Raw genomic sequence first — 26,369 nt, forward strand, 5'->3', positions numbered from 1 at the left:
ACCACACAGGAGGCAGCCACATCGACTGTTCTCCCTTGGACTCAGGAACATACACAAGCTTTTGAAAGCCTAAAGGAAGCTTTATGTCAAGCACCTGTTTTAGCAACACCATGTTATAGCAAACATTTTACACTCTTTGTTACAGAACGCGAAGGTACTGCCTTATCAGTACTCACTCAGGATCAAGCAGGATCACGCAAGCCATGTGCTTATTTTTCCAGTACATTAGATCCCGTAGCTCAGGCTTTGCCTGCATGCCTGAAATCAGTGGCAGCGACAGCTTTAGCAATCAGACAAAGCGATGCCATAGTTTTAGGACACCCATTGACAGTACAAGTACCACATGCAGTAGAGGTTCTTGTGAACCGAACACAAACACAACACTTGACCATAGCAAGACTTACTGGTTATGAACTGACATTGTTTCAACCACACATAGAGATCCGACGGTGTAATACATTGAATCCTGCTACACTATTACCTGTAATTGGAACAGACCCACTAGCTCATGATTGTGTTGAAATCATTGAAATAAAGACGAAACCTAGACAAGACTTGACAGACGTTCCATTGTTAGATCCAGACCTGACGTTGTATGTAGACGGATCGTGCATGAGAACAAATACAGGAGATTTAGTGGCCGCGTATGCAGTCACAACAGACACTGAAGTTATTGAGACAAATTGTATAGATACTTTGTCAGCCCAAGCAGCAGAACTTATTGCTCTAACACAAGCCTGTATTCAAGCCACAAATAAGAAAGTTAATGTATACACTGACTCACGTTATGCATTCGGAGTTGTACACGACTTCGGCGTACTGTGGCGAGAGAGAGGTTATTTAACTTCCCATGGTGCCCACATTCAGCACGGACCCCTCATTCATGCCTTGTTAGACGCAATACATCTACCCACTGCTATATCAATTATGAAATGTAAAGCACACACGAAGGTTACTGATACCATTTCTCAAGGCAATGACTTAGCTGACAGAACAGCTAAACAGACTGCTCAGAATCGCACATTAGACATGACAAAGCCAATAGTTCAGACACCAACACAGTGTATGACAATTAAGGATCCCGCACTTGACGTAATTGACATACAGACACATGCCACAGCAGAAGAAATAAAGAAGTGGACTGAACTAGGAGGGATCCAGACAGATCAAGGATGGATGACGAAGGAGAAATCTGTATGGTTTCTCCCTGATTCCATGGTTCAAGCCATTATAGCTACAGTTCACAGTCCAGCACATTTAGGAGAGAAGGCAATGCTAGACAGCATTCAGCACATTTGGTTCAACAAACATTTACGAGCAGCAGCTAAACAAAAAGTTCGTACCTGTATGATATGTTGTCAGTTTAATCCAGGAAAGAGTGTTCCCGTAGAGCAGGGTGGATTTCAGCCTCCTGACCATCCTTTTGAAGTCCTCCAGATGGATTATATTCAGATGGAACGTTGTCGAGGATTCAAATATGTCCTCGTAGTTGTCTGCGCTCTCTCCCGTTGGACAGAGGCGTATCCCGTATCAGATTACACTGCCCCGACTACTGCCAAACAGTTAGTTCGAGAATTCTTCCCACGGTACGGTTTACCACGTGTTGTATATTCAGATAACGGTCAGCCTTTCTCATCCGAATTAATGAAACATGTCTCACTCTTGTTGGGATATCAGTGGAAATTCCACTGTGTCCGACACCCCGAGGCAGCAGGTCTCGTAGAAAGACATAACCAGACACTGAAAATCAGACTGTCCAAAATATGTAGAGAGAAAGGTGTCGACTGGATAGTAGCATTACCAGTTGCACTCTTTTACATGAGAATGGTAGCACACTCTAGAACAGGGCTATCCCCGTATGAGGTGATCTTTGGTAGACCACCGAATATGTGGGGGACGCCTATACCACGTAAAATAACTGATGTTGACTGTAATATGCTGACAGATTACCTGGCTTCCTTGATGTCTGCACTACAATCTTCTCGTTCACAGGTAGCTGCAGCTTTTCCTGACAACACTGAGGTGAAACCCCATGACGTGGTCCCCGGGGACTTTGTCCTGGTTCGGAATTTTGATAGGAAAAGCCAATTGGATCCTAGGTGGAAGTTGCCTAAGCAGGTCCTGCTGACGACCAGAACAGCTGTGAAGATCGAAGGACGGAAAGGATGGGTGCATTCCACCCATATAAAAAAATTTCATGGACTTCCTCCTGACACAAACAGTACTTCCCGTGTGTCTTCCCCCATTGACTCAAAGCTACCTTTGGCTGAGGCCAGTAGCACCGAACTCTATAAACAGAAACTCAGGTCCAGATCTAAACTGTCGGACGATTTGATTGTTTAAGTCCTCTCCAAGGTGAAGCGGTTGAATCTGTCCCGACATGTATCCCTTAGGTCTGAATGATGTAGAGTCCAGAATCATAATGAAACGACATGCTTATTGTAAATTACTGCGTAACCACTGTATTGTGACTTTATTAATTTTGTTTTCCTTGAGTTTTTTAATAGTTATTGCAAGTATATTGTTGCATATGTATTATCCTGTTTCTAAACGTGTTCTCAATATAACTGATGAACATTCTTTTAGTGACCTACCGCCACATGAGTTGTCCTATAGACTTGCGCTGCGCAATAACACATTCATTAGTATGTTACATCATTCCCATCAGACTAGTAATGCCACCAATTGTTGGGTGTGTGGCCGACTCCCTCCCTATCAGAATAACAAAGGAGTTCTGCCTTTTTTTCCACATCCATTTACACGCAATGGCTCCTGTGGAGCATGGTTTAGTTTATTAAATTCCATAGACCCAGACACAGCAGTTTATCAACAACATTGGATATGGGGAAATCTGAATCTAGTTTTATTCAAAGTCTGTCACCCTAATAAGGAGGGTCACCCCAGTAGAACAGGAACTGATTTAGAAAATGAAGTGTATAAATTAGGTAATTTTACGCCTAATCTTATGATTTTGAATGTCAAATCCGAAGTTGAACTAATTCTGCCCACTATGTCAGTATTTCCAGTTAAGGGTGAATTATGTGTGAGAAAAGTTGGTTCCATACATATGGGCCATAGCCAATGCGTTACTACAGTAGAATATAGTGATCAAGGTAAATCTTCATTTAGAGCTTCTCGCCATTCTTACTTTATATGTGGTCAGACGGCATATATGCGTCTGCCTCTAGATTGGGATGGTACCTGTTATATAGCATTCCTTCTGCCACCTGTTTTCCTAGCTCCCCCTGATTATTATCGAAATGTTCATTTAGTACACAATAGAGAGCGAAGAGATCTCCCAGTTGTCGATTATACTGAGACGGCATGGGACAAGTATGTAGATTTCAATAAAGGTATCTTTCCCTATATAGGTACAATATCAAATAGTAAGCTGATACGCAGACTCACCAAGACTCTTGAAGCTGTAGTAAACGAGACTATAGCCGCCCTAGGCAATCTGACAGAGGAACAATCAGTGATGAGAATTGTTGTTCTCCAGAATCGTCTTGTCCTTGACGTCATCCTGGCCGATAGGGGCGGAGCTTGCAGGGTCATCGGATCCAGCTGCTGCATATTCATACCAGAAAATTCGCCATCTGTATATAAAGCTATAACACGCCTTCATAAGATTGTAAGCCAGATACACGAGAATCCAGGCACTTGGACGTGGTCCGGGTGGTTTTGGAATGTGATATCAGCCTGGGGATGGAGAGTTCTATCTTTCCTAGGTATTGGCCTTCTTATGCTCTTCAGTTGTTGTCTATGCCTGCAATGTGGACCAGCGATTTGTGGTCTGTGTGCCACATCGTGTATTCCACATCAAGGTTTTGGCTCAAGATCCCGGAAGAAGAAAGAAGAAGAAATGATGCTCCATGAGCAAATCGATGGAATGATGAAGATTGATATCTCTTGAAGGGCAAGAAGGGGACAAGGAGGGAATGTGGAAATGTGGATTTTCCTGGTCAGTTATGTCCCCTATCTTGGACCCCAACGGTTCTATATGCATGTTACAAGTACATGTATGTTCCCTCCAGTTCCAGTTTCTAAGACGCAAACATATGTGTGTCTACCGTCAACATGTTCTCTGTCAGATCCGCCATCTATGGGCTGGATATTCGATTCCTAGGTATGAAAGGCCACCGACTTTACATGGCTAAGTTACTCCATTTTTACAGTTCAGGCGAGTAGGCCCGATTCTGTCCTCAAAGCCTTTCTCTGCTCTCTGTCTCTGACAGCTTCAGCTTGAGCTCGCATCTGTATCCATGAACTTTGTCCTACTCCCTGTGCAGCTAACGGTGCCTGCCTCGGCCAGTTTTCGCTTGTCTGCCAAGAAGTTGTATTTCACCTTCGAATTATCTATTTTCCCCCTCAGCCGATGCATTCCTGCCTAGTGATTTAGGTAAACATTTCCTTTAGCTCACAAGCAAAGGACTCAGCCTTTCCGTCCTCCTGCAAGTGATTCATAGCCCTGTTGCTATGGAAAGTTTTCTGCCCCTCGCATCTCATATAGACACTTAGACGCTTGTACACGCACATAGTCAGTATAGAATAGATTCTGTCCGAGAGTCTCTTCCTTGTGGATAACATAGTTCTTTAAACATAGGATGTTAGATATGATTTGGGATTAGGATGACTTGACCCCAGACTTCTCGTCTCCACATGTAGAGCTAAATGTCAAATCCCCTTCACCCCCTAGTTACACGTCAATTACACGTCATGCTGCTGCGCGCGCATCTATGCCAAGTATTATCTTATAGATCCACCTATGTCTGATAATCCTAACCAATCATGTTTCTTTTATTCCTTATTACGCCTAGTTTCGATTATGTCACTGTCACGTCATTTTTCTTATCAAATGTTACGCCTTCTACATTCGTTTCATTGTAATGTACTTATTATAAAAATACATGTCTGTTAATAAATTATTGTACTTCACTTCCTGAACCCTCGTGGTGACGGAACCTGAAGGCCGCCACTCGAGTCGGCCATTTTGAATGGAATAAAGCCCATTAGAGAACCTCTTATACCACGGATTCTGCCTCTTGTTATTTTGAGCTATTTTACTTTATTTTAAGACTCCGTACGAAATTCAGTCAGGTAATATTTATTTTATTTACCACAAACTCCTTCACGTACCATGTTACTAATGACACACTGTGTTTTGGACTCAGTGGTGGTCATATTTGTCATTCAAAAATTAGATTATTCTACGTTTCAACCGCTGTATTAAACACTAGGGCTCTTCACCAGGACCAAAGGGAACGTCAGTTGGGTACCAGCCCCTAAACCAGAATGAAAATATTTTTTGGGTGGAGAGGAGGAAATCCCAAGAACTGTCAAACTAGAATAGTCGAGTTCACTTGCACTGGCAATTAGTCCGTATGTATTTAAGAATTGTCAAAATAATACCCATATTCCATGGAACAAGGGTTACCCAGCCTTTTGATATGCAAGTATTCCTGAAGCAGATGTACTAAAAAAACAACCAAAAAATCCACCTCTCCCAGCTTAGTCAAACTTAGTGCCCACAAAACTATTGCTGATGTATGGCACAGTAACAGAATATGGAGTACAAAATATCGTGCTGCAAAAATATCCTTCCAAAATAGTGAAGACCAAACTACTAGCATGGTAAGTTTAAATAGTAAGGTTTAGATATAGGCAAGTGAGAACATGTGCTCATTAATAAATATAGCAATTGACGCTAAGAAAATCTTCCTGAATTAAAAGAAAAGTTTCAATCAGCTAATCCTTATTGTAGGACCTCTCTGTTTTCTACATAGTCTCCCCTGATTTTTTGCTTTCATAGATTTTATTTTTGTTGGTTTTATGACTTTGTGCACTTTGACGCTGCCACTCAATTCAGCAGTGTTTGTACTCTGGCCTTAAAATTGTACTTTTAAATTGCCTAAACCCAAATGGTTTAGTGAACTTTCCAATAAGATCATGGCTACTGGAGCAGAAAACGCACCAATGGCAAGGAAAGGCTTCATGGAAGGGCTGCAGTGTGCATTTACACCACCCACACATATGATTATGGTATATGTCTCCGGACAGCACCACTGTGCAGTAGAGGACCTGTAGTTTCCAAAAACATTCTAGGGACATGTGGCAAGGAAAAGTGATGTATTAGGCAGGAAAACATTTTCTCTTAGGTCACCCTCTAAGTATGCCTTTTACAGGGCTGGGTGCACAATGTATGCAAGTGAAACATGCTAGATATTAAGGAAAAATGTAGCTCCGTTGTGAAAAGGTGCAATACGTCATGTATAGGTAAAGCCACATTTTCTATGAGCAGCCCTAGTTATTAAAAACATCCTATTTGTGTAACTTCACCCCCGAAAATAATAGAACTTTCATTCAAAGGGAGTTGTCAGTTGACATTAAAAATCTAAGTACGTGGTGAAAGCAGAGTTTTGAGAAAAAGCAATAAAAAAAAACCTACTTTGTGCTGCCCGGTAGCAAAATGGTATAGACCCAGTTTGTTCCATAGCGTGCCCCAAAGATGGGAGCATCCACACTGGTTGGTTTAGGACTGCCCTCCCAGAGGACAATGGTTTGCCTCTGGAGTCAGGAAGGCTGATTTGGTGTCAGCTGTGACTATTCAGCAGGTATGAGTCCTCAGGGAGGGAGGCAGCAACAGATGGATCATAACAGGCCCATACAACAGCTATTCCTTTTGAAGTGGAGATCCCACATCGGGTCTCAAGAACTAAAACCATTCAAGCACAGAGCCAACCGGGACTCTGCTTCCAAATAGAAATAAAAAAAACAGACTTAGCACTCGGATGGTTGAAGTTACCTCACTTCCATTTGGGAATGGCTATAAGGAAAGTCAAGGCTCCTGCATATGGAAGAAGCCTGCAGCCATTAGGGTTGGGTTTTGGCTGGAAATTTGCCAGGATATAGTATAGGCAATATTCCTGTCACTGGCTAATGCACAAGGTAAGACTAGTATCTCATCACCAACAATTCAGAACAGTCCTGGGCCTTGAATAAACATCTGGAAGAAAAGATTCTTACTGACTGGTGGGGAAAGAAGGCTGAAGGATCAACACTCCTGATGGCACCCAGGGTTGATACCTGACTTCAAGGGTCAAGTGGTTAGTTTCCTTTTCCTGCCACAGAGACAAAAAAGGCAGACACAAAGACACTATAGGGACGCAAAAGAATGAAGGGCTCCTAGCTCTTAAGAAGGCCTAACTGACCTGTTGAGATTGGACCCTGAAAGAAACTTAGCAGGAGAGAGACCTGGGAGCCTCCTTATGTAATTGGCACACTGTCACAGTTTATGTCTAGCACACCTTCAACAAGGGGCACAGGCTCAGACAGTGCACCCTATTACATATAATGCACTGCACCCAGGGTGGCAGCAAACTCTTGCTGTCCTCGGGGCAGCGCATTAATGAAAGGTGGACCGACCGATTGAAATAACAGGTCTGATTTTCACAGTGCAGGCAGCCTGAACCTTCAAGGGGGGACAGATATCTGCCAGCAAGTGAGTGACTGAACCCATCTGCAGGGGGGCTTGGCGTGGCGACAAGGGGCTCCCTTTCCTCCCTCCAGAGGGCCACTCTTGGTGCGCTACCTATCTATGTTGGACACTGGGAGACATCCTTTACCGCACAGTCATTACCACGGAGTTCTGCAAGTGGCAGAGTGTGAAAGATGGTGCTGCTCGCACTGATTTTTAGCGCTGGGAGTTTGTCCAGCTCTGTAAAATCACCGCGAGCAGCACTACGCATCACACCAGAAGGCTCTGCTTCTTTCTGCCACTCTAGTAGATACTCTACTCGTGCAGCAGCTTCCTCAACACAAGTGGCAGAGTTCTCAACACAAGCCACAAGGTCTATTATGATACAGGAGGCATCACACACTACCTGCACATTGAGCGAGTGTGAGCTTTACCTGTTCCTGTACATGTATTCATTTGCTGAGAGGGGGACATATGGCAATATGTGTGCCATCAACATAGCCAATAACATTGGGGAACTGTGCTACCCTGCAGAACATCAATTTGGTTTGTTGCAATAATTGGGGGATATTGGGGACTGATATATATTGGTTGACTCTGCTCACCATGATGTCCAGAAACTTGCAAAAGAACCTGGACATGGCACTTCGTAACACCCCCCTGCCACTGCTATGAACCCCTGGTAGCTGTTAGAGTCTAAGAGGAGTAGGCAACACAATACCTGCCTATGTGGTGGGATTGTGTTGTTTTGAGTGTTGGGCCCTGAGATGAGGTTGTAACACAGCAATTAAATCAAGTATCGCCTAACTACTGAACCTCCACCTCTGTCTGTCCATACAGGGTGACCCTCACCCTAAATATCCTCTCGTCCTCCTTCTCTGCCTCCCAGCCAAAATCCTCATCCTCCTTGCCAGTACGTACAAAGCCACCATTGTGAAAGATGCCCGATGCATTTTGGGTGCCTTTTAATATGTTTGCACCTGGTTACCACCTGAACCGATTCAATGGTAATTGCATTTCCTAAATGGTCATTTTGTGACTAGTCGCAATTAGGAAATCCGTTGTACATGTGGTTTGTGATTCGCATTTTATAAATCGCTATTTGCAATTTCCTATTTTGCGACTACCAAAATGTGATTTCTACTAGGCAGGAATCACATTTTGCACTACAGTAAATGCCTTTCATGCATTTTGCTATGGCATTTTGCATTTCCTAACAACCCCAAATTACGATTCACACCGTTAGGAAATGCAAAATGCCTTTGTCCATATGGGCCATTGTTCTCTTACTGAAAATGACCCTCAAGTCTCCTTCTCAAGTCCCTTTGCTCACTCATTTTTCCCACCCATGATCAGTTTTAGCTTTGTCACCGAACAGCTTTTCGCAGCATCTTCCCTTTGCACCTATAAAGCGCTTTTCTAACGTGACCTTTAATTGAAAATGAAAAATGAAATATGCTTTGTTCTCTCACCATTGGCAGCCGAAGCAATGTCAATCACACAAGACATACATCTGGGCACAGGACAAAAATCCACAGAATACAAATATCCCTTACATGACACAATCTGGGGATTAGGATACTCAAGAGACAACACAGACAGCATGGATCACAGAACTAGGAAACGGCACAGCCTGTGGGAAAAAAGATACTGTAAAAGCAGCACTTGTACTGTATGTTCATCTGCTACTTTGGCTCAGCCTCCTTCCTGTAGGACCGCACACGCTTGCACTGCCTCTCTTACTCCAGATGGCAGACGAGACAGTTTAATCATTTTCCAAAGGACTCCAAAAGATTTTGAGAGCATGTTAATTGCTTTAGAAGTTCAACAGGAATGAAGGACACTTTGTTCAGATTTCTAAAGCAAGACTACAGGACCCGTTTATCTTGAAGGAAGGCCAGGTCTGAAACAGTGGCAGCCAGCGACCACATTTCAGAGCCGTAGTGAACTGTCTGAGCAGCACACAATACCCAGAGGCCATGGTAATGCAATTAACCCCATCAGGCTCAAAGGGCAGAATATGGATGAATAATTATAATAGTTGTAAATCTAAGCAAGGTTAGTTCCAAATGACACAATGTTTCCCTCAGGATTCTGCAACATATTATGTATACATTAACCCTCAGGACAGCAATCAAGAAACAGATCATGCTGGATCGATCGAGTGTGAAGTGATCAATTAAAACACACACAAACATACACAACATCACTCTTTTCACTGAGACGCTTAGATGGAGGTGGTGTAGGTGGAAAAAACAAAGGTTAAAGTTAGGTGAATATGTCAGCGACAACATTAACGTTTTGAACAAAAAATCAAAAAAACACAGAATCTCACCAGTTATAGCTAGCAGAGCTTACTATAACTTGAACCCCGTCATGCGCTGCTCATGAACTCACATATTACATCACTCATGATATGCTCTATGACATCATTTATGAAATCACTGATATCTCAAATTACATAATTGATGACATTACTGATGACATACTCAAATGAGTGTGTTAGTTTGTTTTACAGTTTACATATTCGCAAGTAGCTACCATATAACTTTTCTACCTAATTTTGTACAGCCTGTCTTTAATTAATGGCTGTAAGTGTTTACAAAATGCATGTGCTCCTAATGAATAATAGTTGTGTAGAGGTATTAAAAACATTTTAAATATTTCCACCGAAGAGTAACTCTGTGTGACAGTTGATGACTTGTGTTCAGCATGTTCCACAAAAGTTTACATGCCAAGTATTGTAAGCAGCCTTGAGTTATTAGACAGAAACGTCACAGCATGACAGTTTCACATAGAAGACTGTGTGCTCTAGGTACTAACCTATGTACATGTGCTTCTTTTGCTTCAGAAGATCTGTCAAGTTTTCACCACAGTATGAAGGCTGCAGGTAGTATAATCTCTAGCACCTTCAGTCCTTGGTTATTTTAAACAAATAGTGTTTTTTTAACAAGTGTTGCATAGAGTGTACACTGTTCTTAGTACATAGTTAATGCTATGTGGTGTATTTATTATGAGAGTTTCACTGTCTGCAAACAGTGTTGTAGAGCGTAACCTATCTCCACAGAGTAAACACTATTCACAGTACCCATTATCTACTCATATCAACTTAATTTCTAAACGTAGGTTCGGTAACAGTGAGGGGTTTGATACAAATAAAAGCTGGCCGTAGTAGGGCATTAATTTTCTAACAGACATTGGGTATCTTGAGTATCTTGGCTTTCTTTGTATACATATTGCAGGAGCATTTCTAAAGCTCCTCCTGCTGGGAGCAGACTCTGTGTTTGCTTCCGTTTGGCAGGAGTTTTAAAAATGCTCCCACCAGGCAGAACCAAACACAAGTTTCACTGCCCGCGCTGGTGCGGGCAGGGCAATTGCTGTGTTCGGGAGTGTGCTCCCCAGAACACAGCAAGGGAGCCGGTCCAGGGGGTTAGGGTCCCCGTGGATGCATGCGGCTCATGGAGGGCACCACGCACCCTCCTCCCCTAATCATTTAAATAGGGCCGCAGGGGATGGGGTCTTCGGGGCCAAATGTGGCTCAGGAAGGGGCTGCTATTTTGTTGGTGTTTTTTTCCGATCCAGCAGGATTGTAGCAAAAATTGCAGGCTTTTTTATTTTCAATTTTGGATAGAGGGGTGTTCCCTCCGAATCCCCCCGCATGTGTCCTTTGGGGAAAGGTTATCCCTACCTTGCCCCCTAATATATTTTTTTTTTTATAATTTCAGGAAAGGGGACTAAGTCGCCGAGTCCTGTAATGGCTGCCATCAGTATTTTTCACATGTTGCTGGCAGCCACTCCGAGCGCTCCACAGGAGCAAGATGGCCAAAGGGAAAAACAGCTCCCTGGGCCAACCAGAGTGCTCTATGTTTTAAAATTCGGTTTGAGGGACTCTTGTGAGAGTCCCACAAACCCAACTGTCCAGATAAACTAAGGTTAAAAAATATTTGTATATCAAAAACTTCTGAACGGATTACACCATATCACAAAAAGCACAATCTGCAGACCAAGAACTAGCTTCCTGCCAAATTTGATGTCATTCCCTTCAGCAGATTTTGCAGTAGTGCTTCTTAAAGAAGTCTATAGAAACTACATGTACATTTGGAGGAACAAGATACCAAATTTACACTGAACTGGATTTCAAATGAGAAGGCTTAATTTAGCAGTGTAGTGCGCCCCAAAAGGTATTTTGACTACCACTATGATACCACTATGATAGTGCTTTGTGCAAACATCTTTTACCACTGTGGTACGAAAGCAGTTTTTTAGCGGTTGTAATGTACGCCAAGGTGGTTTGTGTATAATTGTTGTGTGGAATTTTGTGTGGGGATGGTTTTTTGTGCTGCATTATTGCAATGTTATGTTGCTGTGTGGTACTGTGGTTGTTGCTTCTTTTTGACTGTTTTTCCAGGGTATTAATTAATTGTTTGCTATGCTGCTTTTATAATGTTATTGTGTTGTGTTCTGGTGTTCATTTTAGAGATGTGTACAAATGGTGCTACTTTTCTAACCAAAAGAGTACATTTCTTTAAAGTTCCATTGACATACATCGTTCACCACTGTCTAAGGTGGTAAAATACTGCTCCCCAGCTCTCCAACTATTCAACATACCCATTATCCCACAACTATGGCAGAGATTGTGTCATAACTTAACAGCGGCTGTTCTCACTAAGGGGTTTATTACCTCCGGTCGGCGGTCCCGACCGCATAATTATGATACTGTCGCATACACACATTTGCCTTTTGGAGCATGTGTTACGGCCGCAAATCAGCCGTAGCACAAGCTCCCATAAGAAAACAGGAGGTTATGTTCATCCCTGCACCGTGTGGCAGGCACCTCAGGGTGCCTGCCACACGGTGCAGGGATCAACAAGCCATAGGTGGCCCCTAAACAAAGCCCACAAACAGAAGGGGGCCCTGCTAGAGGCCCCTCAAACACACTACAAGACAGGCTTTCCATGTCGGAAAGCCCGGCATGGAAAGCCTGTCTGCAACCGTGCATCGTAACCCGGATGGCGGAAAACACCGTCCATATGGATTACGTCGGAATCCAGCCAGCATGACCGGCCAGTTTTACTTCCGATCACCTAAATTGTAATTAGGCAGTCGGAAGTGAAACCAACAATCTTGGTTGGAAAGCCTCCGACCTAAGGTCGTAGGCTTTCCGACCAAGATCGTAATCAGCCAATTAATGTGAAAAGGCCGTGGGTCTGTACAGAGGTGCAATCTGAGAGCTTTGTGTACACATGTGCACAGTGTAAATCAGGAGAGGAAGGCCTTGTTATAGTTTCATGAATGCTCAGTGCTGGGAGTTGGTGCACAACATGGTGCAGGCAGAGATAGCTACGCACTGAGGGAGATCTGCATAAACATATCAGCAGCTGGCATGTAGGCACAGTAGGGGGGCGGGCATATGTGGTGTCGGTGCACACATCCATGCAAGGTGAGTGGTGTTCGTAAATAAAAACACAATTACCTTGCTTGCTGCACAACCTCAGACGTCCTCCTCGCTCTGGTCTCCTCGGGCTCCAGTAAATTCCCCTTAAGCAATCCTGGCACTGCTCTCATGCTGGTAACAGCATGAGAGAAGCGCCTGGATTGGAGGGAGCGGTGTCTCTCAGTGCTCTCAAGAGCACTGGAGGCCTGTGCTTTCTCTAACCCAGCTGTCTTAAAACAGCTGGGTTAGAGAAGTTTAAAATGTGCATGTCTGGATGGCCGTCGCAAGACAGCCAGTCAAAAAGACATGCGCACTTTAAACTAAAGGGCACATGTCCCTGCTGCCACTCAGCAGCAATGATCCCGCCCGGTCCTGACACTCAGTTCAAGAAGGGAGGGTGGAAAATAAAATGGTAATAAATTAACTTTATTACCATTTTATTTTTCATCCCTAGGGAGCAGTGGGGCAACGCTCCTCCGTACTAATAGACGAGGCGCTCCTGGATAAACATTCAGACAGGGGTGCATTTTGTGTGGTCAGCCTATATTTCAGCACTGACAGGGACATCAGTGTATACTGAAAACCATGACAAAGAGGCATTGTGAGCGCTCTATAGTCAGGTAAGCACTGAGATTTAAGTGTATACTGCATGTCAGGATGGAGGTAAATCTTTCCACTATCAGTGCTTAATTGGTAAAAAAAAAAATATATATATATATATGTGACAGGGCTCTCGTCAGGAGGCCACTGCAGCTTGCACCACACATTGCCCCTGCTTTGATGCTAATAATAGTAACAACACAACTACTAACCATCACACTCCTACAAGTGTGACAATTAGGACTATTTCAGGCCGCCATGGCTATGAGAATGGCTTGGGCGGCAGGTAATTGTCATTTTTAAAGAATATAGACAGCGCCACCTTGTGGCAGACTGTCACAAACACCGGTGTTGACATTTAAGTGCTGGTGTCAAGCTCCGGAAACCAGTAGCTCAAATTAAGCACTGGCCACTATGTAATTTTCACAGTGTTGAGAGACAAGTGAATATTGTAACTCTGTATGTGCCACTGATGAAAATAGGCGAGAACAAAGGTGCACTGTGGATGTTTTCGCAGCTTACGTCTGCTGCAAGACGCAAGTTAAAAGTGTATTGTGAGAGCGCTGTAGCTATCATACTCCTCTGATAATTGAAAGAATGAAGATCCACTCAGAGCTCTGTAGATGTCTCACAAGTGGTATATTGGTGCATTACTGTCAGAATAGATGCCCAGTTGTAAGAGCTCTATGGATGTCTCAGAACTGGGTTGCTGTTGAACGACAGGTCAGGAAGAGATTAATCCGGAGGTCTCTTTCGGTGCCTGGATACCAGACAGTAGGGCACATAGCCCTTCAGATTAGGAGACCTGCCAACTTAAACGGTGCTTACAGGTGTAACACAATATCAGATTCCTGCACATGGTCACCCAGTGAGGAGCCGATATCAGATAGTGGCAGGGAAAACAAAGCTGGAAACCACTGCAAACAGTGGATTTCCAGCCCATATTTCAAGGCTTTGAACAGCCTGGGAAAACACCCCAGGTCATCAGCACTAGTCTCACCAAGCTTTTTATTGTGGGAGGAGGAACTTTGGTGGGGAGCTAAGTGCCTTTTATGTACTCTTCGGCACAAGGACCCCACCACTCCAAGGTTCTGCAAACTCCCCAAAATGTGTTTTTTCGTATTTTTTAGTTAAGAGGTTTGGAATAGAAGGACTTTGTAAGAGCCTTAACAGCAAAATGATTAACTTAAAAGTCTAAATGTTTTCAACTCACCATGAGTGCATTGTATAAATTATTTGTGTTCAATGTAGACAACTTAGCACTATGATGGCTCATTTGTATTACAACACTGCAATGCGCCCTCAATCGTCATTTGCTCATTGTGCCTATTACCTTCTGCCGATATGGCTAAAAGGCAAAGGAATGGCTTTTGGGACAGTTGACTTGCAAAAGAGTGAGCGAGTCAGTCCTGACACTTTAAAATGACAACCACTGCGCTTTAGCCACCTGGAAGTGCTGGGACTTGGACTGAGTTAATCTAAGAACCAGGATTTACTCTCATTCTCCAAAGTGGGACAGATAAGGTGTGTTTATGTCCCGTGTGAGAGATTCCAGAGGAACAGTATCTTCTTTCTCATTGAGGAACAGATCAAACCTAGCGATGACCTCTAGCTTTTTTCTATTATATACATCCTAGAATACTCTGCAATTCAAAGGTACATTAATTAGATGATTGGAAGGTAATCTACCATAAAGGCTATTTTAATAGATGTAGAAAGAGTTCATGAAAGCCAAAATCAATACTGCTCTATTGTTTCTGGATGGAAGTGAAAAATTCTTGAACGGTTGCTACACTGAACATAAACAGTCTTAACCGCAATGCAAACACGTGGTTTGAACAACATATCTGAATCTACGAGGACGCTGGATTTTCTGAACCTATGAAAGTTGAGATCAATAGTTGTCCATGCAAGATATTTTCATGACTACCAACAGTGGCTACTTCTAGGGGATTGCACCTAACCGGAAGTTCCCTTATTACTAGATACCACCTACTGAAGAAGAACCTTCTAAACCACTGCAGCGTGGAATCTTAAGCGTGGGTTACAGTTTAGAGACGATCTACGAGTAAAGGATAATTCATAAGATAAAATACAACAAGAGAGTTGAGAAGAGCAACAATGTCCCTCACTGACTGTCCATAATGGGTGAGGCCACACTGGATGAATGGCTGACCAAGTTCCTTGTCCTTGTCTGAAACCAGACCAGTTTGGAGTCAAATATCAGTAGGTACATCTTAGTTATTCCTGGATTTGTCTGTGCACCACACAATCTATCATTTCTAATGTGAATGCTTCCCTGATAAAATGAATGCAACATCAGGTCAGTTATAGTTAAACTTGAGGACACTTCTTTACAGTTAGAGCTAAGATTGATAAGACATAGTCTGCTTTCAAACCTTAATATACTTTTCCAGTGGAGACGTGGATCGAACTTGCAAATGTTCCGGAAGATTTAGCCGGATTGGTTCCTTCTTGCGTTCGCCTGCATCATTAGACAACTAAACACAAGCAGGAATTCAAGTATTACACATTAATTTCAAGACTTTTTTTTTAATTTATACATATTTTGTGGATTTAATTAAAGGCAAAATGTATCACGGTTGCATTGCACATGGTACGATTAAAAATAGACTGATGAATGAGCAGGAATTGCTTCGATCTCAGTTCAAACCACTCATCTGCCAGGCAATTTGTCAAAACTTAGGTCGATATTTGCATCAAAAACATTACAGAAAGAATTTTACACAAGACTGTCCCCTTCTGGATGACGATTTGACGAGATGAAGTCCGTGATGAAACTAAAGCGGCTCTTCTGGAACCACCATCACTGAATACACACAGCACTTAAGAAATAGAGACATACATTTTAAAAATTTAATAAATTAGGGAAAGATTTGACAAACATGCATGAAATCATAGTACAACAGACTTTCTGGGTAAATTTTAAGCAAAGAAGCAGACAGAGAAGTGCAAGGATTGCTATCCCATTTTCACTTGAATGACAGTCTCAGAATCTTTTTTTAAAATATTCCTGTGAATATGGGGAAGAACGTTTGTTGCAGTGTGCTTTAAGTATTTTTTTCACATGGGGCCTCAAAATTACCCAGCATTCACTAACCTCAATGATTCACAATCTTGCAGCCACCCAAAGGTAAGTACATTTGCCATTGATGAAAAGCTATATTTCCATGGTTTCTTCTGGCCTTTACTTTCTCAAAGAAAGACACAAACAAAGATCTGGGACTACAGATGGGTATCTGTGCTGACCCTGTCCTGCTGCATTCACGAAAGTCCACAATTATACTAGCCAAATTAAAAAGAAAAAAGAACCTAACTATAATGGAACAACTTCTCCTAGAAACTCCTTTGGTAGACTTTACCAATTTCCCATTAACTGCCAGTAGCACACCAGTACATTAGCTTTGGTGCACCATGTTGAGCTATGTGACAACATGATTGAAAATAACCCGGATCGACTAATTTTAATTCACATTTGATTCCAACCAAAACTGTAATGGACTACCCTAGTCTATTCAAAGTCTCCATTATCGCATGTTGCTAAGTGCATTCTACCTTATAACAGTCAGCATTTATAGTTTCACAGTAAAATCCAGCACAAAAACTTTGAAGAGCTTCTATCCAACCACAGAGGGAAAACAAATTGGGTAGAGCATGTACTAGGTCTAATAAATCTCAAATAATACATTCTCAAGACAGAATTGAATGGTTTTTGGGACAGCATGTCATAGTTTGTATAAAACTTTTTGAACTTTGTGAAAGATTGAATTAACCAAAAAATTGACCCAGCTCTCCCTGCGTCCATTCCCCACCGAAGCCATCTCAACCATTCTCACTTCTCATGTGTGCAAACTATCAGTGCCCTGACCAAAATGTGACTGCATACATGGCCTTCTCATTACTGACATGAAGCCACCTAGACCACCAGGTTAGATGCAAGGAGTGTGCTACTGCCCAGGTGCATCAACACTGCATGCCAGGGACTGTGAGGAGCAGTCACTGCCTATGGTCTGCCTCGTTAAGACCCAATGGAACTGCATTTATAGTCTGACTAGTAGTGCCCACATCTGCAAGGTCTGTGGGAACAGATGGAGAGTGGTGCCACTGACAAGCTGCAGACAAGTGTTTTGAATTCCCCTCACCACAACCATAAACTGGAATTTCAGCCACAAAGGCTGCTTTCCTTATAGGCATCCTGCCACAGCCAAAAGGTTGCACAATGGACTGCGCTCAAGTCTCAAAAGCAAAAAGTACACTGTTACAGGGCTTACTCTGCATTCCTTTGTGGCAGTGCACGCCAAGGTAATGTTCAAACCAACCCTGGCTCAGATTAACAGTATAGCTGTTCTGGCAACAACTGCAATGCAGGCTATTTGTCTAATTTCATGAACTTAGCTAAACAAAAAAAAATCTTCACTCATATCATTAAAGTTCTACATGGGCAAGTCTTGCTAAAATTCCTCACTCACTTATAATCTATAAATGAGGGAGGGGACACCAGAATAATGCACAGGGGATCCTCAGTTTGGGAACAGGACCAGGTACGCCCATCTGATGTATGACGTAAAGGGGATCTCACTGAGGATGCACTACAGGCTTACGGTAATCGGCCACTCAGGAGGCATGCTCTCATACCTACCTTGCAGGATTCAGTACATGAAAGCATCGGTGCTCAGGTTGAGCTAGCAGGCAATAATTCCCAGCAAGCCTGAGCTTGTAGGCACACTCCAAGATCAGACTTCAAGCCCTGGATACATGCATGCTCTGTCAAGCCCATTTTACAAGCAACAGCTACATACCTGGGGAGTAGGTGCAATCAAGCTTACACCTCCTGCAGACAATCATTGTGTGAATGCTTACAAACCCACAGCTGATTGGATGCACGCTGCTAGGCCCTGGTGAATGCATTCTGATCTCCAACAACAAGCCTTTGGTTACAGAGGAATGCACTCTCCTCTTTATCCTCATAACTAATTGATCATATGATGTATGCTCAGTGGTTTCCCACCACCCTAAACACAAAAGAAGGCTTTTGAGAGCCCAGTAAAGACACTGGAGCATTCACCTATCTAAAGCTACAACTAAACCGGAAAGTCAAATGGAAGAGCTCACATACATCAACAAACAATGTCAATTCCAGCAGGTCTGTCCTTTGAATGATAGTGCCTCCTCAAAGATAGGTTAACCCCTTGAGTTCCCTGCCCTTTCCCCCTCCTGTGCCGGGCATTGTATTAGCGGGCGGGGTCCATGATGAGATAGTCTCGTCATGGGCACAGCGCAACCGCGCTCCATGACGAGACTATCTCGTCATGGGCACAGAAGGGGTTAAGGCATATAATAGGCGTTCATACATACACTCTGTCATTTATCTTAGCACTCGTGTCCATTTATCCGCCCACTGACTCATTCTTGCATCCACTTACACAACCACAATAAACTCACAAGCTCAACAATATATGCAAGATAAATTAAAAGTAGAAAAACAAAAAAATATGCTGGGACCTAAACATTGTAGGCGTATGCTTGCCATAACAAATAAGGTTAAGCATGGCAGCAGGTGGCCCTCTTGCAGTGGTATTTTACATGGTGTCTTGTTGTTTAAAGTTCCATCATGGCGGTTTCAGAACCAATCTGTTGGTCATCTCAGAATGGTAAAAATGAAACTATGGAGAATGACCATTCTATTCACTTGGACATGTAGCCCTCACAATTACTTATTATCCAATGTCATTTATTTGCTGTTCACTATCGTGCTGCGATACAATTATTCTCTTAGAGGGCAAAGACTCCCACAAATTAGAAGAAATATGTCAGCATGTTTGATTCCATTCTAATGAGTCTTTACTTTGTTACAGTCATCTGTGTTTGAATCAGAGTCATTAACCATTGCAATTGGCCCAGTGTTGCTTGCTTTCACCAGAATTATGTATTCTGAGCTACATAGTTTGTTTCTTCTGTTAAAACTGCGTCTTATTGCTACACTCTAAATCATAGCAAACACAAGGAAAAGATGAACAGAGCGCTGAAACCTTTCAGACACTAACCCCCAGTCACAGATCTGGGTTGAATCCACCATCATTCTTTAGCTCACTTTGCCACCCCAGTTCAGACACAGCTATATGCAAATCAGTCTTGACCCTATGCCTCATGGGAACAGTCCAGCCCGAACTGCCAAGCCATGTCTTCCCTGGACCGGAAACAAGCTTCCTGGTAACGGTTTCGGAGTAACATCCCCCATCAGCCAGGCTAGCTTGAATCCAGTGGCAAAGTGAGCAAGGGACCCACGTCTGGGCATACCCTGCCAACTTAGGGCGAACAAAGCAAACACAAGGAGATGATGGACGGAGCGCTGAAACTTTTCAGACATTCACCCCCAGTCACAGATCTGGGTTGAATCCACCATCATTCTTTAGCTCACTTCGCCACCCCAGTTCAGACACAGATATATGCAAATCAGTCTTGACCCTGTGTCTCACGGGCACAGTCCAGCAAGAACTGCCAAGCCATGTCTTCCCTGGACCGGAAACAAGCATCCTGGGACCGGTTTCGGGATAACACCCCTCATCAGCCAGACTAGCTTGAATCCAGAGGCAAAGTGAGCAAGGGACCCAAGTCTGGGCATACCCTGCCAACTTAGGGCGAACAAATCAAACACAAGGAGATGATGGACGGAGTGCTGAAACTTTTCAGACACTCACCCCCGTCACAGATCTAGGTTGAATCTACAATCATTCTTTAGCTCACTACGCCACCTCAGTTCAGACACAGCTATATGTAAATCAGTCTTGACCCTGTGCCTCATGGGAACAGTCCAGCCCGAACTGCCAAGCCATGTCTTCCATAGCTGATGAGGGGTGGAACCCCGAAACCGGTCCTAGGATGCTTGTTTCCAGTCTAGGGAGGACCTGGCCTGGCAGTTCGGGCTGGACTGTTCTCATTGGGTGCAGGGTCAAGACTGATTTGCATATGGTTGGTTCCGAACTGGAATGGCACGGTGAGCAAAAAAACAATCAATTTAGGCCCAGATCTCTGTACTGGGGTGAATGTATGACATTGTTCTGCATTCTGTCCGTTAATTGGTGGGGTGTGCAGTGTATGGGGGAAGCAGCACTCCAGGAAGAGAGCTAGAAAACAAGTGATCCAAGTTGAATCAGTAAAAAAAAAAAAAAAGTGACACAAGACAGTGGGGAGGAGAACACGGGTTAGGGAAAGACAGCAGGTGGAGGAAGCAGCATGGAGTGCAGAATTACAGAGGGCAGGGAATCAACAGGACAGCGGAGGGGAAGCAATACGGAGGGTGGGGGGAGCTGCACAGAGAGCAGGGGAAGCAACACGGTGGACACGGGAGGGACAAAGCAACATGGAGGGTGGGGGGGGAGCTACACAGAGAGCGGGGGAAGCAACACGGTGGACACGGGAGGGACAAAGCAACATGGAGGGTGGTGGGAGCTACACAGAGAGTGGGGGAAGCAACACAGTGGACACGGGTGGGGAGAACCAACATGGAGGGTGTAGGGAGGGAAGCAAATGTAGACCAAGCAATGTGGAAGGAGCAGAAGCAAACGAAAAAGAGAGTGTGCAACACGAACTCAAAGCGCAAGGTAGAGTGACTCAAAGGGCAAAGCTGCCTAAAACTAAGAGCATAAATATGAGACGGTTAAAGGACAAAGTTGTGGAAAATTAAAAAAAATATATATTACGAAAAGAAATGTACTGGGAAAGGTGGGAAAAGGGGGAGGCATGCATTCTCGTGGAGTGCAAAAAGATAAAAAAAAGTTCATGATAAGGAGCCACTTGTGGAAAGATAAAAGAAACCAATCAGTAAATAGGGTGTGCCCCACGGGGGGGGGCGGTCAAAGACTAGATTGACGGTCTAAAACAAATAAAACCATTGAATAGAAAGCAACACAATAAGAGTGACAAAACAAAAAGTCAATAGAAAGCAATGAGCAGAGTTGCTTTCCAGGTCAGATACTGATATGTCCTTAATAAGTCTTTCACAACCAGACAGCAGCACTGTCTGGCAGGCTGCCACCTAAAAATGAGGTTGGGGAGCGCAGAGGAGGGTGGATGGGATTTAGGTCTTTTTCAGAGAAGCCTACTAGTCTAATACAAAACACACACTCCTACCCAATGACAGAACCAATTCAACACAATAAATGTAGTCAAGTCCAACACAGCATCCTCGGGGCTAAAAAGAATACACAATTTTCAGTACTTTTAAAAGGCATAATTCATTTTCTCCATCCAAAGATATCTTATTGATTTTTACCTCTTGGTAAGTGTTGCTGAGAAATCCCCAGCTGTCGGGCCATTTCCTTGCAGCTTCCAACTCTATTACCACATGATCCTTCCTGGTGTTAACAAAACAAAGGTTAATTTCACATTACTTTTTTTTCAGGAATTGGGGATTTAAAAAAAAAACATTTTTCTGTTAAAGTGCGAACGAAGAAATAGGTGTTTTTACACAGAGCAGTATTATTTTCAGTGAAACGGTGCTTCTTGGTGGTCTGAATCACGGCTACAATTTTCTTTCTTTTAAAGGGTGTCTTTCTCATTCAAAATGTGTGTACAGTCGGCAACGGGCCCTTCTTTTATTGTGAATGCACCCTCTGAGGTTTCTGAAACACATGGCGGCTCAAATTGGTACAGCCCTTTTTTATTCGTTCCCAACCTCCCCATTTGAAACCCTCTGAGGAAATATAGGTCACAGGACCGTTCGAAACACTGATTGCCGCTCGTTCCAACATAATTTGCTCTGGAATTTTTCCACCCTAAGCACAGTGGTGCAGGTGTTAACGGCACTCAACATATTTCCCTTCCCATCTCCCGTGGCCATTAGACGAGTTTTTGTGTTACATCGCTGTAATATTTTCATTTTATTCACCTTTGAGTGACGCGCGGAATGTGTTAATTGTGTGGCTTGTCAGGGCCCCGGTTGTGCGCACAGCTGCTCACCGCTACGCTTGTTGTGACTACCCGTGCCATGGTTGTGTCTGTAAAACATGCTCTTTTGTTCATCTGCACGCCCTAGAGAGATGTCAACACTAATTACCCGCACACTAGAACAATGGCAAGAAACGCCTGTCTGTCGTATCTTCGGCAATGTACAGAAACCTACATATTTAGGGAATGCAATCGTGTTCGCCATCGCTGAAAAAAAGCAAAAGGCGTCGAATGCAATTAACATATTATATCAATTAGAGTCTGCGTAAAATTGAATTATTGTATTTCGCAGTTCTACTATAAATTCTCGTTTTCTGGCCAATGTAAATTTCGATCTTTTTAAATTACACGGTGTAGATTATGCACTTCATCACTGAGCACTAATTGTCACTTTGTCACTAATTGTCATCACTATGTATTTTGATGGCCTCTCCAAATGATTGTTGGATATATATGAATGACGTAATTTATATAAAAAACTGAAATTACTGGAGATTTTGTTTTTGGTCTATGTGTTACCTGTGACTCACTGAAAAGATTCTTGAATAACGTATGATTTTTGCGACGTATATAGAAAGATATATTTTTCACCCAGCAGAACCATTGTTTTTTTTATATAAAACTGCCCAGGTTCTGAGGGATACTGGGTTACCCCATTGCTTACGAAAACAGCAATTAACATATTGGCAAATTCTGTCATATACTGTATTACATTTCTAGGAAAGCACGTGTCTGAGATGGCGGCGAAGTTTTGCATAAGTTCTATAACGTCATGCGGACATTGGCTGATGTCGAACGAGAATTTTATTAAGTTTTGCGGCACCACCGGCTTGGCAATTTTTGCTGTCAAATCGCACCAGTCAACTGGCAAGCTGTAATTACTTGCTACCATCCATTCATGACAGTCAACCCTGGCAGGTACCACCAGGCATCAGTTATGTTGAATATACTGTACTCACCACCCCAACACAAAGGCATTGGAATACTCAACAATATTATAAAACCATTAAACGGTGAAGTATGTCAGTGAGATCCATTAAAACAGCAGAAAACTAAAAGTAAATGAAAGGCAAAAGCAAGTATTGAGACCTACAACCCTTCCTTGATCAATGGAGTTTTCCCGCCTCACATGATCTGCAACGGAAGGTAATATCAATGTTTGGTGAAGTCTTTGAGCAGGCCTATCCACAATTGTCCGATAAATACACCGAAGCCAGTTGAGCATGCACTGCCCTGAGGATCCATGGTCTTGGCCAGTATTGGCATGAGAGGTGGGTTGGGCCAACTAATTAAGATGACCAATGTGCCGTAGAGCTTGTTTTTAAAAGTATCACCTTTAATGTAATGTGAAATGTAATTGAAGCAAGTATAGCGAGATGTGCATCTGAAGCAAAACACATGCCTCACCAACTACTTGAGAAGCATGCTGATGGAGCTTCTGAAGGGAAATGTTGGATTCACTTAGTGTAAAAGTATTGAGGCAAAGATGTCCTAATAAATCAAGATCATGGGCTGAAAAGAGTGGCAGTACACCTCTGAATTCTCAGAGACTGCATTAGCACAATGTGACAACAGCTGTAATCTGAAATCCAGTCTCCAGACACTTTTTATTATATTTTTTTGATATGGCATACATCAGCCTATTACTTGGCTTCCTAGTGCTTTTACTTATAGTGATAAGAGCCTGCAGTTGTGAGACTGCCACAATCACTATAAGCCGTTTGCGGAGTAGGGTTGTGTTGAATCTTGGGTTTTTCTTGTGGCTGTATTCCTAAGGTGTTACTGCAACCTGCAATCCAAACACATCTGATGTGTTTTGGAGTTGCATCTGTGTGGGTGTATTACAGGGGTACATTTCAGTGTGGGCAGAGTTCATATGCCCTAACCTGCATAAGCCGTGACATTTAGCTCATCTGTGGGCAGCTCTGGTAGACCTTGTGCTGTGTGTGGTTGAAGGGTACAACTATTTTACTAGGTATTAGTTTGTGCAAATGGTGGCATGGTGCCCACGGGATCAATAGTATTACTCAGACTTTAAGTTAATTCCTATGTCATGTTACTGGGTTGGTGATCTGTGAGATCCTAGAGTATGGCTTTTAAGTTATTGCCTAGATAGGTCTAAGCAGTCAACTTACTCTGTAGTTGTGATTTGTACATGACAATGTTATCCTGGTAATCTCCTTATTCCCTGGTAATGTGATTCCCGGTCCCCGTATCTCTTGCCAGTTATCAGAGGTTTCCTTCCTGACGAGCATTTGGCTTTTCTTAAATTATTAGAGTTTTGCAAAGGACAATAATCACCAATCACTGGACCTCCTGCACTTAATGGTCGTGTGGGCCCCAAAGGTGCTAGACCCATTATTAGGTTACTGTCGCTTGTCCTACATTGCCCTAGATTGCAGAAACTCTCTAGACAAATACTTCTACTGGATTCTGATTCTGTCTAGGCACAGGCTGTCCTAGGAAGCAGAACATGTCTGCAGCTAGGCCGCCTTACGAAGCCGAATCTGTGTAGGGGTAGGCGGTCTTAGATCCAGATCCATCTAGGGGTATAGTGCCTTGGCCATAAAGAATGTACAGAGCTAGACACTAGGCCTTTGATCCTGGTTAAGGGTAGGCTGCACTGCGAGGCTGAACCTGTCTAGAGGTGGTGGTTGCTCCAACAGGCTGCAGTGTAGGCTGCACTATGGCCTGGCTGCTACCTGATCAATACATTCATCTGCAGGCACAGGGAGGCCTTGCTGCTTCCGCTGATTACTAAATACATTAATCTGCATTGCCAAGAGATGCAGAAAGAGATTATACACGAAGAGGTAGGGAACTACCAGTCACTCAATTTCCTGAAGAGTTTGGGCTTCGGAGAGGACAAGGACATAGGCCATTGTGGGTTGTGAAGCGACGGGCCCTGGCATTCTCTGATCCCAGGGAACAAGGCTGCTGTGGCTTTCACCCTGACCATGGGCTGCCAGTGTGTATTTTCCAGTGAATGTGTAGTTCTCTAGGCCCGGACAGAGGTGTGCACTTTCCTGACACACCCGCTGCTTGTTGGGATGCAATAGAGAATAAAAGGACATAGAATTGTGCGGGTTTTATTCTTGGATTTGCGAGAGGGAAAGCAGACGTCAGATGAAGCAAGCTTGCTAGTCGCCAGTGCTAGGGCCACTTCACCCATATCATTGCGCTGCAAATGATCCATTCCCATTGTATTTTTTGTCAGGGATGCACTCTGTAAGCATCTACTTTTTATTTTATTTTTTTAATAACTTTTGAAAAAATGTAAGCAGTAGGGGGTGCATGACCAATACAAAATGCCCATGACAAATACAGAATCTCACTTAATCAACCCTTCATGTAAAATTGAGAACACATTAACTTACGCCAGACCCACCAGTGCACCCAGCCCAACCTAATCTCTCATGTCTTCTATTCACATTTTGCTAGTTAAAGAGCAGATACAAGTCACCCAACTAACCATCATCCAACCAAGGACCATTAACGTTATTCAGACAGGACTCTGCAACAACATAATATGCCACGTGTCGTGGGTTATAAGTAGGGCTCCAGGTTTTATGGGATTTATTTTGCTGACATTTCTGTCTGTATATATCCATATTTATTTTTTGTCAACTTTATCTGTATGTATCCATATTTATTATGGGTTTTGTGAAAAAAACTAAAGCTGAAACTGGTATATTTCCACATTTATTTAACCAATAAAAATGCAGTCATGCTTGAATGCCTGCCAGGTTTCAGTGATATGAACACCTGCAGAAGATAAATCAATGCGCTTATGTGAAATTATGCAGTATTATGCATATTTCAGTATCAGCCTTGTGCATATCTACTGCTTTTTAAGCCTCTATACTAAAATCCCTTTCTTTTTTAACCCCCTTA

General features: G+C 43.1%; 1 protein-coding gene across 1 annotated transcript in view; it reads right to left on the reverse strand.

Moving 5' to 3' along the window:
- CIMIP1 (ciliary microtubule inner protein 1) overlaps positions 1 to 26,369 on the reverse strand; it is a 130,421-nt gene that overhangs the window by 62,319 nt on the left and 41,733 nt on the right. The window contains exons 2-3 of the mRNA XM_085619297.1: positions 21,802 to 21,883; positions 15,908 to 16,009 (exon numbers count right to left, since the gene is read on the reverse strand). Coding sequence (XP_085475423.1) covers positions 15,908 to 16,009; positions 21,802 to 21,883 — 184 coding nt within the window. The remainder of the gene's footprint in view (positions 1 to 15,907; positions 16,010 to 21,801; positions 21,884 to 26,369) is intronic.

The sequence above is a fragment of the Triturus cristatus genome, chromosome 7 (genome assembly GCF_964204655.1).
Source record: "Triturus cristatus chromosome 7, aTriCri1.1, whole genome shotgun sequence".
Classification (NCBI taxonomy): domain Eukaryota; kingdom Metazoa; phylum Chordata; class Amphibia; order Caudata; family Salamandridae; genus Triturus; species Triturus cristatus.